The 16,474-nt window shown below is 50.0% G+C and overlaps 1 protein-coding gene across 2 annotated transcripts; it reads left to right on the top strand.

Annotated features, from left to right (window-relative positions):
* Positions 1 to 9,314: 9,314 nt before the first annotated feature.
* Krt2 (keratin 2) lies at positions 9,315 to 16,197 on the top strand. Of its 2 annotated transcripts, XM_057791508.1 has the most exons (12): positions 9,315 to 9,585; positions 9,670 to 9,992; positions 10,879 to 11,093; positions 11,377 to 11,437; positions 11,908 to 12,003; positions 12,631 to 12,795; positions 13,060 to 13,185; positions 13,884 to 14,104; positions 15,222 to 15,256; positions 15,344 to 15,422; positions 15,462 to 15,667; positions 15,701 to 16,197. In XM_057791508.1, the coding sequence occupies exons 1-12, from the start codon at positions 9,315 to 9,317 to the stop codon at positions 15,874 to 15,876; spliced, it is 1,974 nt and encodes a 657-aa protein (XP_057647491.1). In that variant the 3' UTR covers positions 15,877 to 16,197. The 2 variants fall into 2 exon arrangements, with proteins under 2 accessions (XP_057647491.1, XP_057647490.1); XM_057791507.1 differs by having other exon boundaries at positions 9,315 to 9,992; positions 15,344 to 16,197.
* The last annotated feature ends 277 nt before the right edge of the window (positions 16,198 to 16,474 follow it).

Below are 16,474 nucleotides of genomic sequence, written 5' to 3'. Positions count from 1 at the left end.
GTCCTGCCCTTCATTCTCCCATGTATTCAAGCACTCAAATGTCTTCCTTTGAGTGGAAATGCTAATGCCTCTGCTTGATCGGCACATACAGGTCATCCATATTGATTTATTGCACTGTACTCCATAAATATGTGTAGCTAAAACTTGAATAAAAAGCTCGTTTAAAAGCAAAAGTGGTGCCGGAGAGGTGGTATGGCAGAAGACCGAGTTCCGTCCTCAGCATCTATGCTTGTCAGCTGTCTGTAACCACAGCTCCGGGCAAATCTGACTGCCTCTTCTGGTCTCAATGTGCCATGAGAGTGCAAGCGTGTGTGCACACACGCACACACACGTGCACACACACATGCACACACACATGCACACACGCACACACATACAAGCTCACACGCACACATGCACACACACATGCACACACAGAATCTTAAAAAATAAGCAAAGTCCTTTTATTACGAGGAAGCCCATTTGCTACAGCTGCCATATAATGGTTGGGTGCCTGGCACCTGCAGTGGGTAGGGAACCCAGAGCTAGCTGGGATTGGTAGGAAGAAGTGGAAGATGTTGCAGGGAATGGGGGGCGGGGCTGAGAAATGGGTTTGCACACCATGGGTAAGGGGTGCACCATCAGGCATCGAGATGACATCCAGGAGATCTGGGTGTTTTCAGTTTGCTATCATGGGATTGGAACTTCCAAGTGCCTCTGTGACGTGTGCCAATCATGGGTAAGGTGAAGCACATGATTTGCACTGGAGTCGTGCTGGGTGTTGCAGGTGAGATGTTTCTTTAGCTAGCCCTGGCACAAAGGCCAACCAGGGCTGGGTCACCCTTGTGCAGTCAAGAGGGCACTACGTGATGAAGGGGGGCTTCAGTCCAGCTGTGCAGAGTGGGTATGTGTCCTGCACAACAGGAACAGGGCTTAGGGTTGGCGCATCCCCCACCCCTCCCATCAACTCTCCTGCGGACAGTCTGAGCTCAGGACAGGACTGCTGGTATGCTCATATGGCCCCATGCCAGGAGCTTTCTCCTCAAAACAGATAATCCCTTAAAATCATTTCCATGGGGACACCACAGGTGTTGAAAAATAAATATTGGGCCTGGGGGGGCAAAGAGAAGCCCCAAATGATAAAAAACAAAAAGCTCCTTCCACTACTGGGCAACTTTCCTTCCTGCTGTCTCGGGGGAAGGGAGAGTATGACTGCTCAGCCTTGGTCAGCAGTCAGGGGCCAAAGTTTGGGACAAGGGCAAAAATCTGCAGTTAGTGAGTTCCTACCTGATCTAGTGTGATGCTCTATGACTCAGGATGGGACCAAACTACCCAGAGGGCCATGGTGCCAGGCAGCAGTACTGCAGGGCCAAGCCAGGGACTGGGACAGGTATCTCTTGTAGGTGGCGCACTCCCAGGTAGGAGCTGGGCTCCGAGTCTCAGGGCTCATCCAGGGAGGAAGGATGAGAAGGGAGAGTCCAAGAGGCTGTTTGGTAAGAGACCAAATTTAAGGGAGGAGCCGGGCAAATGTGTTCATCCTTCAGCACCAGAATTCGCAGCAGGTGCCAGCAAGCGCTGGCTCCCTGCTTCCCAGGTGCTTTGTCCTTCCCTCCCTGGGACATTCATTCACCTAGTGGGCCCATCCTCAGTGTCCTCTGAAGAATACTGAATTTAGGGCTCTGTCTTGCAGTCTTCCCTCAGCTGATGTGACCTCCTCCCTGGGAGGTTGGGTACTCCCTATGGTGCGGTGGCAGCCCAGTTTTATGTCTGGACTCTCACTTTGGGGCTTTGGGGCGAGGTGGCCATCACCTCTTTTGGTAAGCCTTTGTCGTCACACTGGCACTGTACTCAGGCCAACATGGTTTTGTGTTCCAAAGTCAACAGGACAGGGGCCTCTGAAACACGTCCTTTAAAAGTTCCGTGGTGCTTTCCTGCTGATGCCACACGCCCAATAGGAGGTGAGTGGTGCTCCCTCCTCACAGAGAGGGAGGATGGCAAGATTACCTGTCCCTTCAGTTTGTGGCCTATGGACTCCTGAGACTCTTCTTCCTCACATTCAACCTGATAACTTACAGAGCCTCTCTCCTAATCCGGTGTCCTTAAATCTCCCTGCAGCCCCTCCCAATCTGTGCTGGTCCACCCAGCATCTCCACCCTCTGGGGTGTGAGCAGAAACCAAGAGAATCCAGACACAGCAAAGTTCTTTCCACACGTGTCTTGGTATGTGCTTGGGGAGCAGCAGCCTAGGAAAGGACAGCCAATCGGGATCTGATTGGGTACTGCCATGTGCTAACGTTGGTTCTTGGAGCCATGGCCCGGAGCAGCAGGAAAGTGAGGGCAGTTCAGGACAGAGGCTCCTATATTTAGGTCATAAAGCCTGTGAACAGATTCCTTCTCCCGGTCAGCATTCGAGTTTATACAGATTGCCCAGAGCCCAGCCAGGGACTCCTGCTTATGAACCAAGCTGAGACATTTGTGATCTGAGAATCCCAAGTGCTATTTGACACTTAGGACCTGGTATAAGAGAAGAAGGGGGCATGAAGGCAAAACTGTGAGGGACAGAACAGGGAGCATTAGCTTAAAGAATAAAGACATCTCTCAGGGTTGGCAGCACAGCAGAGCTGGACTGGAATGGTCTTGGGGAGAGGAGGAGGTTGTAGAGGAGGTCAGGAGGGCAAACGCACTGTACCACTAGCCATCTGGAGTCCACAGAGATGCTTCAAGTCCCTGCAATGAGCATCATAAACAGATGTCCTGGGCACAGACCCTATACCTTGGAGAAACTCTCCTGTCCACATGCCCCACTTTTTCATGATTCTCTTCTCACGGGACTGTTAGTGAATTGAGAATGAGAGTAGGAAAGTAGACACACACACAAAGACACGCACACTCACATATACACACATATGCACACAGACACAAACACACACTCACATATACACACATATGCACACAGACACAAACACACACTCACATATACACAGACTCATACACATATGCACACAGACAGACACACGGACAGAGACACACACACACATACGTTCACATATACACACATTCACACACATACATACACAGACAGAAAAAACACACACAGACACACACAGAGACACATGCAAACAGACACACTCACATATACACACACTCACACATATACACACAGACATAAACACACACATGCATACACACAGACACACATACACACACGCACCCACACAGGAGCTACTGATCCGATGAGAGCACACACAGGTTTCACCAAGGATGCCAGAGAGAGAAAAGTCGCAGCCGCTTCAGTAGTTGCCTCCTGCTCAGCTTCTGGGGAACAGTAACTCCAGATTCTGTCTCTGCTGTGGAGTAGCAGGGTCTGGGGAGATCTGCTCAGTGAAAACAGGCCCTCTTTTTGCTTCCCAGCATCTGTACCTAGCAGGGTAAGGATAATGTATGTTGGCAATGATCTGGCTTCATGGATTTGCCTGAACAAGCCTGCTATAATATCTTCATCGTAAAAATTCTGACATTATAATTTTTCTTACCAGAGAGGCATTATTTCTGCTTGACTGTGAATGACTGGCGTGGAGGCAAACCTTCTGCAGTGAGGATTCTGCTCAGACACTGCTGATACTGGCATCTTTGGGTCTTCCTCGTTGAGAGACACAGCGCGGACACATGCAGACCCAAACAAGGCAGGTGTTGAGGTGAGCAGCCCACACAGTCTAGTTGTCTGAGGGAGGAGAGGGCTGGGAGATGATTATACATTGCCAGATGCTCCAATAATTTCTTTCAAGTATTCTTCATGATGGTTGTGGTACCCCAGAAGAGGAGGTGAAGTCACCCCCTGCCAGTGCCTTAGAGAAGAGGCTGAGGAAGGGAGATTAGAGCTGCAAAGCAGGGCCAGATGGTTCAGCTCCATTTTGAATGTTAAAAGGAGCTCGTATGTTCAGGTCAGCTGTCCACCCCACAGGCAAAAGCTCATCCTCAGCCGTTGACACCTGGCTGCTTTCCCTTCCTGTCCCGTCCTCGGAGTCCCTGCAGCCCACCTTTCCTTTGAACCTGCCTGGGAGCGGCTGGAAGCAGGGTGGCGCTGCATGATCTGTCCCTACGCTCCCCAAGATCTGCTCCAGCTCTCCAAAGGGCTTATCTCTGAAAGATGTTGAAGCACGGCTGGTATCTGAACCCTCTGGCTCTGTAGCCCAGCATCCACATTTCACAGAGGAGAAATCCAAAGTCCAGAATGGCTAGGCTAGTGGTCATGAGTCAGAGGACTCAGGTCCCCTGACACTAAATTAGTCTCCCATGGTCACTAAATCCTTCAGACCACAGGTGATGAATGGGGCCGAGTGAGGTGACATGTCCAGGTGACACCTCTGCTCTCTGGTACAAGGACTTGACCTTTGCTCCTAAACACGCTCTTCCTGGGTTACCACACAGCTTCCGTTGTAAAAGTCTGCTAACCAGAGGCGAACACACTTCTCTGAATACCCGATGGGCTGTGAAGTGTGCCTGAAGCTCATAAAAATGTAATTCGGGTCATAAATTCAATAATCCTGGGTTAATGACTGTACTAGCTTTATTTTTAATAGCTCAATTAGCAATGATTTCATTTATTTTTTGTTTTGTTTTGGATTTAAAAGGTTTTTAAAGAAGAATCATCAAGATCCATTGTTTTGGAGTTCAAGAAACAAAAAGTTATTCAAAGAGTTCTGAACATTTGCCTTTCCCCAAATCCTTACAGCAAAAATCTCCCCCGGGATGAAGTCTGTGGCTGTTCTAGACGTTTTATAAAAAGTTTACTGCTACACCGAGAAGCAGGGATTGCTTGGATTTAGGTTTTTAAAATAAAAGTTGTTTTAATACATATTTTGATTCATTTTTGGGGGAGAGGGCATCACTCCACCAGCCTCCCTACAATAATCCCTGCGGAGGCGATAGAGAAACTTTGACAAGAAAAAGAAGCTCTTCCCACTGGTGCTGGGGGAGGGGAGGCCAGGTGTGAATTATGACCATTGGTGGTGGCAGTATGTATGGGATTGGTAGGAGAGCTCCCCACTTTTGAGGGGCTGGGTGAGAAGAGGGCAACCCTGAACATGGAAGAGCCCGGGGAGCCTCTGACCCACGAGGACAGCATAAGCCCGTGACTGCGACGATGCTTCTGTTCAGATTCTGACTAGGGTGGGGTGGGATATCTGACGACCTGGTTCTTCCAGGTTTGAGTGGCTCTGTAGGAAATGGGTGAAAGCAAGCACCCGGGTCTGGCAGGGAGAATGTGGTCCAGAGAAACCGTATGGCTGGAAGAAGGATTGGTGCTGGAATAGCAGAGCTGTCCTTGGCTGACCCTTTGCAGTTCTCTCTGGAAGAATGGGGACATGAGGCCACACACACCATGTCAGCATATTAGCCAACAGGGGACAGGTCTCCACGAACCTTTAAGAAATGGAGTTGATGCAGCTGCAGATCCACTATGTAGAGAACAGATCCACAATAAAAAATACAGTATTCTGGGCCAGAAAGCTGGGCATGGCGGTACATGCCTGTAATCCTCATACTTGGGAGCCTAGAGAAGGAGGACATTGAGCTTAGTGCTAGCCTGGGTTATGGGATCCTGTTTCAAAACACACACACACACATAATTAAAATTAAATTACATATATCATATATGTTCACAGCAAAGGGAAAGAAGTGACATTCATTCATTACCAAGTTTAAACATTCTATGCTGGTGTCTTCTTTCATCAATTTATTGATTTGTTTTTCACTAATTACTGCATTCCACAAACATACGTCAAATGCTTGCTGCCTACCGGGCCTGCCCCTGTCCTCATTGTCCCTCTGTTTCTGAAGCTTGCACACCCACTTTCTCCAGAAGCCTGGCATGTGTGTCCTGCAATGCCCTCATTCAGGGGACTGTCCTGCAGAGCGAGGCTTATGGGAAGCCAGGTAGCATTCCCAGTAAAACAGCCAGTTTGACCAGGACCCCTTAAAAACGGCAGCCATCTGTTTATTTTTCAGAAAATGGGGTGAACAGAGCTCAACCTACTAAAAAATGAACAGGTTAGGTAAGACACAGGGGGCGGGGGAGGCTAGCGTTGGGATGGGGAACTGGGTCAGGGCCTGGGACTTGGACTGAGTAAGCAGTTTAGAATAATCGTTTACAAAGAAAGGCCCTGGAGGAAGAAGTTGAGCAAGTGGCTCCTGTTGGGAGCCTGCCAGGCTCTGTCCCACCTTTCCTTGCAGCCACTGGCGCTGCTGTGCGCTCTTAGGAGCAGCATGTTGGTGCTCAGAAGGGGGCTGCAGGCAATGCGGGCATGCTGGCCACCGTGGGACACGACTGGCTCCACTCTGGGTTTTTGCCACTTTCAGCAATCAGGAGCTGGAGGAGGAGGGCTGTGGTTTATTTTCCCTTTAAACACTGCAGCTAAGGCACAGACGCTGGGAAAGGAAGATGAACTTGGAAGTTATGGAAAGGGACTCTGCTAGAGACACAGACCCGCGCCCCCCCCCCCCCCCCCGCAGTGGGATCTTCAGGGACTACAGGGGAGGCTGCAAGACTCAGGCAAGGTCACCACTGTAGTCCTGCACCAGGGCCAGCCTGCAGTCCCAAACCAATCCTGGAAAATCAGATTTTGGTCACTGGCTCATTACTGGGTGCCTATGATGGGAGATGGAAGTCTCTGGTAAAGATGAACATGACCATGGCTCTTCCCTGCATAAGTCTAGGGACAAGATCACTACACCACAAGAATGATTGTGCCCAGGAGGCTGTGAGGAGCACACTCCTAAGGAGCAGAGGAGTAGAGGACTTCTTCCTGCTAGCAGCACCCGCACCTGCTCAGGCTTCATTTCTGTGGGCTTGAGAACCAGCTCCCTTCTGCTTTCCACCAAGGGCTCAGGCTTCTGCCCCACTGACCAGCAGACAGCGTTTGCAAACCCCTGAGAAGCACCAGGGATTTAGGCTTTGCTGGAAGCAAGATTCCTGCTGTCCAGAGAGAAAAGAGCTGTGCTTTCACCAGGAGGCTAATATTCTTGTGGTACAGGGAGGCTCTGGAACACAGGTTCCTATGGACATGAACATCAAACTGCAGCCAGTCCTAGTCTTAATTCCCATCTCACCCCTTTCATGATGCAAAACATGCTATATTTAAAATTCATGGAAATTATTTTTCAAAAGGTAAAATTAAAAAGAAACACAAAGAAATATAATCTTATGTAGCATCTGAGTCTTTACTTCTAATGTCCACTTTTCAATAGAGGAAGAGGATTTATTTATTTATTTTGATTCTTTGATTTTGATACATCACAGACTGGGTCTAGAAGGGACAGGTGCCCAGTGGAGATTGGTGAGAACAAAATTAAAATGTTTATGTTGACCAAGTGCTGGGCAAAAAACTAGGACAGGGCAAATGCTCACTAAATGTTTATTCCTTTTCTGCATTTAGGGATTAAGACCCCTCTGAAGCTCGCGTGGTCCCCCTCAGCAAAGTCACGGTGGAGTAATGGACAATTAGGGCGTTGCTTAGAGATATCCATAGATAGTGTGACACATTTGGCTTTGGATTGAGACTCTAAAGCTTTTAGCTTCATAGTTTATTTGCATGATTGTAATTATATAAGCCGGACTGGAACACTTCGAGAGACTCTTGGATTGCTTTGGTCAGCATTCTTTTACTGCAAATCAGAAAGCTCAACAAGTTCCTTGTTCCTTATCTCTGCTCCCACCCCTGCTGAGCAGTTACCACACAGCTCTGAGAGAGGGGAGAACAAAGGATAAATAAAATTCACTGAGTTTCAGCTATTAACAGCAGCCGCATCTTGCACATGTCTTCCTCCTCCTCCTCTTCATCCTCCTCTTCTTTCTCCTCCTCCTCTTCATCCTCCTCTTCTTCCTCCTCCTCCTCCTCCTCCTCCTCCTCCTCCTCTTCTTCTTCTTCTTCTTCTTCTTCCTCCTCCTCCTCTTCTTTCTTCCTCTTTTCTTTCTCCTCCCCTCACTTCCTATAGGTGAGGAAACTGAGCAACCGAGGCTCACAGAACAACATGACTTATACAATGCCATTTCTCACAAACAGTGAAAGTGTGACATAAGCCATTAAAAAGGAGACTAGCACACTGAGGTTGAAAGGAAAAGAAAATATCTTTGTCTCACTCAAAATAACAGCATTATAATAGCATAGTTACCAAAACATTGTATATCAATTTTCTACTCTGTAGTTAAGGTAACAAAGCCTCAAAGTTTAATTCAAGGCCATACAGCCAATAATGGCAAAACTGGGGTTTAAACCTAGACTTTGAGTTGATTCTGTTTCTCCGCAGCATCTGTTCTGTATGCGTAGCCGCATGGACAGCAGAGACGGCCTGGATTTGGTGTAAGGGATAAATTCCAGATAGACAGCCTGGCTGGCTGGTTTTCTCAATGCTCACCCATTTTTGAATGTCAGTGAAGGACCTGCCTTCTCATTGCCTTCAGAATCACAAGGCAGCACATGGTTTCTGAGCAGCTGAGTTGGTCCACACTTTGGATCTCAAAGCCATGTAGTCTGTGCAACACTTTCACATATGCCCAGAGTACACAGATTAAGAACAGAACTCTTCCCTTCACTTCTGTCTGCATTCATGCACAAAGCAGCAGAGTTGATGGACATAAAAGTTCACGGAGATAGGGCTGAAAAGGATCCCTTCCCTAGAGTTTGGCTGTGTGTATGTTTGACCAAGAAAGGGTCTGAGATAATCTGAGAAATGGCTACACTGTTGCAGCATGGCAGGCCCATTTATCTCTACGAGCAAAGGCTGATTCTTCACCACAGTCACAATATGTAGAGACTGCCCCTCTACTCCTCTTCCTTGGGCCACAAGGAAGCAAGAGAGCTGGAACGTTGGAGTGAGCGCTTTCAGAGACTCAAACCCATCTCTCTCCCTTGATTGTAAGCCCACACAGGCCTGGGTGGTGGCTAGCTTCCCATGGGTAGGTCCATAACAGGGAGCAGCATTTTGCAGGACATTTTTTTTTCCAAGTTGAGAAACCCAAATCCTAATCTCCTCTTCTGATGATTTTACAAAAATCAAATTGCGTGGCAGATGCTCAGATAAACAGGAGTTCGCAATCAAAGCAGGTTCTGGAATAGAGCTGATTAGTAGATGTTCTAATGGCCATTAGGTTGATAATCACTCACCAAGAATAGCTTCCAGGCAGACCAAACCCAAGCATAAGTGGGCCCACACCCAAGCTGGCCAACACCTAGTTGGCAGGTATATAAGGGGACCCTGCGAGTCTCCCAACAGCACAGTTCAATCTCCAGCCTTGAATCATTTCGGATCTTCTACTTTCCTTGCTGAGCAAAAACGATCATGAGTTGTCAGATCACGTGCAAGTCTCGAAGAGGAGGAGGCGGAGGAGGAGGAGGCAGATTCCGGGGCTTCAGCAGTGGCTCAGCTGTGGTCTCTGGAGGGAGCCGGAGATCGACCAGCGGCTTCTCTTGCTTGAGCCGCCATGGTGGTGGCAGAGGAGGCTCTTGTGGAGGTGGCTTCGGCAGTCAGAGTCTTGTCGGCCTTGGAGGGTACAAGAGCATCTCTACTAGCGTGGCTGGCTACGGTGGTGGATTTGGTGGCAGAGGTGGCAGTGGCTTTGGAGGCGGCAGCAGCTTTGGAGGCAGCGGTGGCTTCGGAGGAGGCTCTGGTTTTGGAGGAAGCAGAGGATTTGGAGGCGGTGGCTTCGGAGGTGGCTTTGGAGGTGGCAGTGGCTTCGGAGGAGGCAGTGGATTCGGAGGAGGCAGTGGCTTCGGAGGAGGCAGTGGATTCGGTGGAGGCGGCTTTGGCGGAGGCCGCTTCGGAGGCGGCGGTGGTGGCTTTGGAGGCTTTGGGGGACCTGGAGGATTCCCTGGTGGAGGCATCCATGAAGTGTCCGTCAATCAGAGCCTCTTGCAGCCTCTTGATGTCAAAGTAGACCCAGAGATCCAGAACGTGAAGTCTCAGGAACGGGAACAGATCAAAACTCTCAACAACAAATTTGCCTCTTTCATTGACAAGGTGAGTCGGAGAGGCGGCTCCTTCTGGGATGAGATGCTGCGCTTGTGTGCTGGATGAGAAGGAAACGCCGGACTCTCTCAGTAGTCTTTGTGTGGCCACCAAAGCCAGGGCCTTGGTGAATTCCAAACGGGCGAGATGTTGTTTGGGAACTACACATTCTACAACTGCTGCTTTTCATTTTGTTTTTCAGACAGAATAGATACTATTTATAGAAAAGTTTGATGTCATAGAAAAGTAGAAATAGGCAAGTAGTAACAGAGCGTGTCAGGCCAGGTGACGGCAGGAGTGGAAGGTGATAGCGAGAAAGGGTAGATTTTGTCTTTCCCGAGTGATTGAAATATGTATGGGGATGAATAGAACCTTATCCCTCAAGAGAATCATTCTCATTTTGGTGACCCATAAAATCTTTATTGGTATCACTTTGGGGTGTTACTGCCTTGGTTCCTATGCCTTGAATTAGACAGGAATTTAAAAGGTTCTTAAAACTCAGGTGGAGGAGCCCTGCCCACACCCCGGGACTCTATTTGGTGCCGTCTGCTACTGGGCCAGCAGATGCCTGCTTTTTGTTTTCTCCGGAATTTATGGGACCTTGGCAGAGTACTAGGATGGGGGAGGAAATGCCTGGAGTCTAGGGAGCAGCTGCGGACGAAGCAGGGATCAGGAAGTCGTGGTGAGGAAGCAGAGAGCTCTGAGAGCAGAGCGGGCTCTCTACAGCCCATGGGTGAGGCTGGAGGGCTCAGAAACCCAGTCTCCCTCGGATGGTGAGGGTGAAGGAGTGTGGCTTCTGCGTCTCCCGGAGCAGCAGCAGAGGTTCCTGGGGGTAAGAGTGGTTCACGGGTGTAACAGGTGACCCGGACCTTATATATTCTTCCCCTGGGTACTGTAGGTTCGGTTCCTGGAGCAGCAGAACCAGGTGTTGCAGACCAAATGGGAGCTTCTACAGCAGCTGGATGTGGGCACCCGCACCACCAACCTAGACCCCATCTACCAGGCCTATATTAGCACGCTCAAGAAACAGGTGGATAGGCTGACTGCAGAAAGAACCTCGCAGGACTCAGAGCTGAACAACATGCAGGATCTTGTGGAAGACTTTAAGAAGAAGTAAGTGACAATGGAAACCCCGAGAGGAGATAGCCATCCATTCGCTGATCTCTTAGCAGCAGTTATACGGGTGCACCAGGGTGGTGAGGAGGGGCATCTTTGTTGATGACAAAGAAGGCAGGGTTTGGGGGGCTACATATGCTTGAGTTCATGAATAGAACGCTACTTTCATAGTTTTAATCTAAGCATTTAAAGAGAGTTTAATTTTTAAGTAGAAAAGGGAAAGAAAAGAGCTGGCCAACCAGAGCTGTCTAACTGCTGTTGTCTTCTGGGGGCTCAACAGGTACGAGGATGAAATCAACAAGCGCACATCTGCTGAGAATGAGTTTGTGACGATTAAAAAGGTGAGCAGGAGCCTACCCTAGGCAGGGCAGGTAGGACCGCCTTACACCTCGCCATGTCTACAGGGACTCCAGAAAGCCAAGTGTTAGTCTAGGTCCTGCAAGGGTTTTGGAGAACAATCCAGGTAAATTCAGGAGACTTTGGATGGACGAGTAGAATGGGAGGCATGGAGAATGATGGCGGGTACAGAAGCCATCTCTCCTATTTGGGGGAACACACATGACTCAATCAGGAAGGGCAGAAATCAGTAAGGTTCAGCTCACTACAAGCTGTCATGATGCTGGGCTGTGTAAGCAGCTGATCTAGGCATGGAGCTCTCTACAGAGGTGTATGGTAGTTTATATGCTGAATGAGGGTCCATGCAGACACAGCTCATCTGGAAGTGCCTGGGATGCTGGAGGCAGCAGAGAGAACCTGGGACACACTCAGGGGGCCATGTGAGTTGCTCCAGATGCCTCTAACTTCTCTGCAGGATGTGGACAGCTCCTACATGGACAAGACCGAGCTGCAGGCCAAGGTGGACTTACTGATGCAGGAAGCTGAATTTCTGAGAACACTCTATGATGTGGTAAAGAAAACAGTCCCCACAAACCCTTCCTTTCTACCTTTCCCGCTAAAGAAAAGTCCTTTCCAGTTGAAAAGTCTGCTGGGATGGGATCGTTGACTGCCTGATGTCAACGCAGTGGGGTCTTTGCAGTCCTCTAAGGGGTTTCCCTAGAGCAGGGTTGGGGGGAGAGAAACTTCTTTTGATGTCATGTGAGGTTTGGAAACACCAGGTCAAAGTCCCTTTTCTCCATCACCTCTATGTCCACTGCTTTCAGAAGAGACCTTTATACTCCATGATACCGTGACCATTATACTCCAGAGGTTAGAATGCATCATGCTTCCTGCTCACTCCCCAGTCCACTTCTGAGATAGGAAGGAAACTTAAAGGAATCTGCCATGGGCGAGGTTCTTTCTGGGGCTCACTGGCATGGAGGAGAAGGCATTTTACTAGGGTGCCCATGAACACTTTTCTGCCATTATCGCCACCCCGAGGATAGCCCTGTGGTGATACCACTTTCATCTCACCAAAGCATGCTTTGTCTGAGAGTCCACATTTCCTCAATGCCAGGGAAGGGAGGCCTCTCACTGTAGCTGTGGGCAGAACACTGTGGTTAATTAGTGTGTGTGTGTGTGTGTGTGTGTGTTGTAGGAACTGTCCCAGCTACAACAGACTGTCACTGACACCAATGTCATCCTGTCCATGGACAACAACCGAAGCCTTGACCTGGACAGCATCATCTCTGAGGTTCAGAGTCAATATGAGATCATCGCCCAAAAGAGCAAGACTGAGTCAGAGGAGCTGTACCACAGCAAGGCAAGTCCTGGGGATATAGAGGGAACCACACTGACCTCACTCCTATCTAGGTCATGTCCAGGTAGGGCACTGGACTCTTTGTCCAATGGAAGTTGAACATCATTCCTAAGATCGTACAGAGAATGGCACTGAATCCTCGGGGCCATGTGAGATGGTCTCTTTGGTTGGTTTCTCATCCCTGGCCTGTCACTGGTCTTCTTTAGCTCAGGCTAAGCCTTGCTCAGACAGAACATCCCTGTGAACTGTTTCCTTTGCCCTCGTCAGTATGAAGAACTCCAGGTCACTGCCGTGAAACATGGGGACAGCTTGAAAGAGATCAAGATGGAGATCAGCGAGCTGAACCGCACAATCCAGAGGCTGCAAGGGGAGATATCCCACGTGAAGAAGCAGGTGAGACCTGGGGCTCTGGGTAAGTCCCCCCCTTTGTCATCTGCCCCAAAGTGTAGGGGAGGGATAGAGGGACAGAAGAGAAACTGAGAAGTTCTAATCCAGTTTACACCAATCCCAGTCTCCTCCAGACGGATGCTAGTTAAGACCCTTAGAGTAGTTTAAGACACATTCTGAAGTGAAGATCAGAAAAGGGGAAGCACTGCTTGACTTAAAGGGAGCAACAGCAAATACAGCAAGATCTTGTTCGGCTTGCTGTGACTGCAGATACAGCTTCCTGTTCCATCATGGCACAGACCCTAGACAGCAGCTGTGCTGACTGTGTTCACAGAGGGCCAGTGAGTGGGAGGGAGCCGGTCCACGTTGCACATTGACTTAGGAAATGATTTCTGGGGCAGAGTCTGCTTCATAGGTAGCAGGAGTTCTGCAGAATAGCATTTCTTCATTTGCACAGAGAACTGGATAGATGGTGAGTTCTTGTGTTTGAAGGGTCGGGGTCGTTGCAGGGTCCAGTCAAAGGGCTGTGGGAGGAAGATAGGTCAGGGACAGCAGCTACAAGTCATGGCACAGCGTCTGCAACATCTGTTAGCTCCAAAGGGAGTCCCCAAGGCTTCCGGAGCCAGCGATTCAGTCTCCCACAACTGCGTGTCTTGTCCTTCATCCCCTTCAGCATGCTGAGCCTACTCTGTTTTTCCTCATAGTGTAAGAGTGTGCAAGACTCCATTGCAGATGCGGAGCAGCGTGGAGAGCATGCCCTCAAAGATGCCAGGACCAAGCTCACTGACCTGGAGGAGGCCATGCAGCAGGCCCGCGAGAACCTGACCCGGCTGCTCCGGGACTACCAGGAGCTCATGAACACTAAACTGGCCCTGGATGTGGAGATCGCCACCTATCGCAAACTGCTGGAGGGCGAGGAGTGCAGGTGAGGGTGTCGTGGTGTACACTCTCCTGTCTCCTGGAGCCAGGGCAGGAGCAAAGGGAGAGAAAACGGAAGGCTGGGCAGGGCCTCTGGACAATGAGATTGGCATCAGTATGCTTCTCCAAGCAGACATTCAGGACGAGAGTGACAGCATTGTTCTCTTATCAATAGAGAAGGTGGACAGGACCTGTTACAGGACATTAAACTAGGTGACAATGGAAATATCCTGGTCTTAAAAAGGCAAAACAAATGACAGGAACATAGGTAGTCAGACTGAAGGCTTGTCTCCAAGACTGTAGAGTGACTAGCTTCTTTCCCTCCCACAGTTTGGCTCCAAATGGGGAGATGGCATCAAATGTGTTGGAGGGACACACTTTGTTCTTTTAAGAATGACAAACTGAATCATTTGACTGCTTTAAGAGGAGGACTTTGTTTCCTCTGTCATCAGCATCCTTAGGGACTTGAGGTGGCTTAAGCTATCAGGAGGGAAAAGCCCTGAGTGTCTGCAGCCCTGGGCATCAGTAGTTAGCATAACAAAGGAGCCGCCTTTCCTGCACTCTTCTGAGAGTCAGTGCCCACTGTTCCCACGAAGGAGCTGGCAGGCACCAGAATCTGGGCTGAAGCAGCCAAGGCTTCAGTGGAAACAGGAGGCAGGGTCTGAGGGTGGTGGGCAGTTTGACATAGTGGCTTCAGTGGAAACAGGAAGCAGGGTCTCGGGGAGAGGGGTGGGCAGTTTCACAGAGTTGCAGTTCCTTCTGCTGCATGTTCATGGTGCAACCTCATTTTGAAATGGGGTGTGGCAAGGATTTTGGAGAGCAGAGTCCCTGAGGTGGCTGTAAATACAATGTAGGGTACACAGTCACAAGAGATTTGGCCTTGGAGCCACTCTGGATCTACAGTGCAAGGGTTTTGTTTGGAGCAATATCTCGGGATGGATTGAGGCTGTAGATAAGTGTGGGGTCTGTCAGCCCCTCTGTCATCCTCCCATCTGTCAGCGTAGAAGGCATGGCTGACTGAAGTAGCTCAATTCCACATCAGTAGGCGCACAACGTAAAACAACTCTGTTCACCCATGGAGTCCAGATGTCCAGTCACAATTCTGTTCTCTCTCTCCCTGACAGGATGACTGGAGAAATCAGTGACAACGTGTCTGTGTGTACGTAGTGGGGAATGTACCTGTCTTAAAGGGCAGTGGAGGGTAGAGGTGGTCAGAACTCCTGGATTGACGTCTTCTCTCCTACAGCCGTGACAAGCAGCACCATTTCCTCATCGGTGGCATCCAAGGCTGGCTTTGGCTCTGGAGGAAGTTCTGGAGGAAGAGGGTCCTATGGAGGAGGCAGCTCCTACGGCTCTGGAGGCAGAGGCTCCGGAGGAGGCGGATACAGCTCTGGAGGAGGCTCCAGGGGAGGCTCTGGAGGAGGCGGATACAGCTCTGGAGGAGGCTCTAGGGGAGGATCTGGAGGAGGTGGATACAGCTCTGGAGGTGGCTCCAGGGGAGGTTCAGGCTCTGGAGGAGGCGGATACAGCTCTGGAGGCGGCTCTAGGGGAGGTTCAAGTTCTGGAGGAGGTGGCTACAGCTCTGGAGGCGGCTCCAGGGGAGGTTCAGGTTCTGCAGGAGGCGGATACAGCTCTGGAGGCGGCTCCAGGGGAGGTTCAGGCTCTGGAGGAGGCTCTAGGGGCGGGTCTGGATCTGGGGGCGCAGTATCTGGCTCTGAAAGGGGGGGCGCTGGTTCAGGGGAAAGCTGTGGCTCCGGGGTGACCTTCTCTTTTAGATAGAGATGGGTCTTCTCCCTACTCTTTGCTTCCAGAATATCAGCTGTATCTCTGTATCTCTAACTCGGAGCAACCCCAATTTTTGTAATCCAGCTCTGATGACATTTATTCTAAGAGGGGGTGATGAAAGATCTCTCACAAACAGAGTCAGAGCTACACGCTGTGTTCTAGGAATGAATCTGTGTTTCCAAGTGTGTCTCCAAGCCATGTCCCACCCCTGGTCTGCTTGCACTGCCATCTGGCAGTCATTTCCAGATGTGCTCTGCTGAGGACCGCAGGGTAGCCTCCCTCTTCCATCCCCCAACAGTGGTCCAGGGAAACTATGCTTCTGTGTACATAGCCTCTCGAATGGACTCTACTTTCTGAGGGCTGTGGTCTGGGTGTCTGCATAATAAACTTCATTTGCAATTGATATCGTGTACTGTCTCTTGGATGTCAAACTCTGGTGGAGGTGGGGTCCACAGGGAAGGGTTGGCAGTGGTAAAGTGGGACTCCTGTGGGAGAGACCAGTCTTTGAGGGAGGGTGGCTGGGGCGCTTAGGAGGTTTTCCTCCTATAGTGGGAGGAGGCCGGGGACGGCCTTGGAGTCAGGCTTGCTGCAA

This window comes from Chionomys nivalis, chromosome 17, assembly GCF_950005125.1.
Source record: "Chionomys nivalis chromosome 17, mChiNiv1.1, whole genome shotgun sequence".
NCBI lineage: Eukaryota > Metazoa > Chordata > Mammalia > Rodentia > Cricetidae > Chionomys > Chionomys nivalis.
The sequence above is the reverse complement of the archived record's forward strand: the minus strand, read 5'-3'. Positions and strand labels throughout refer to the sequence as shown.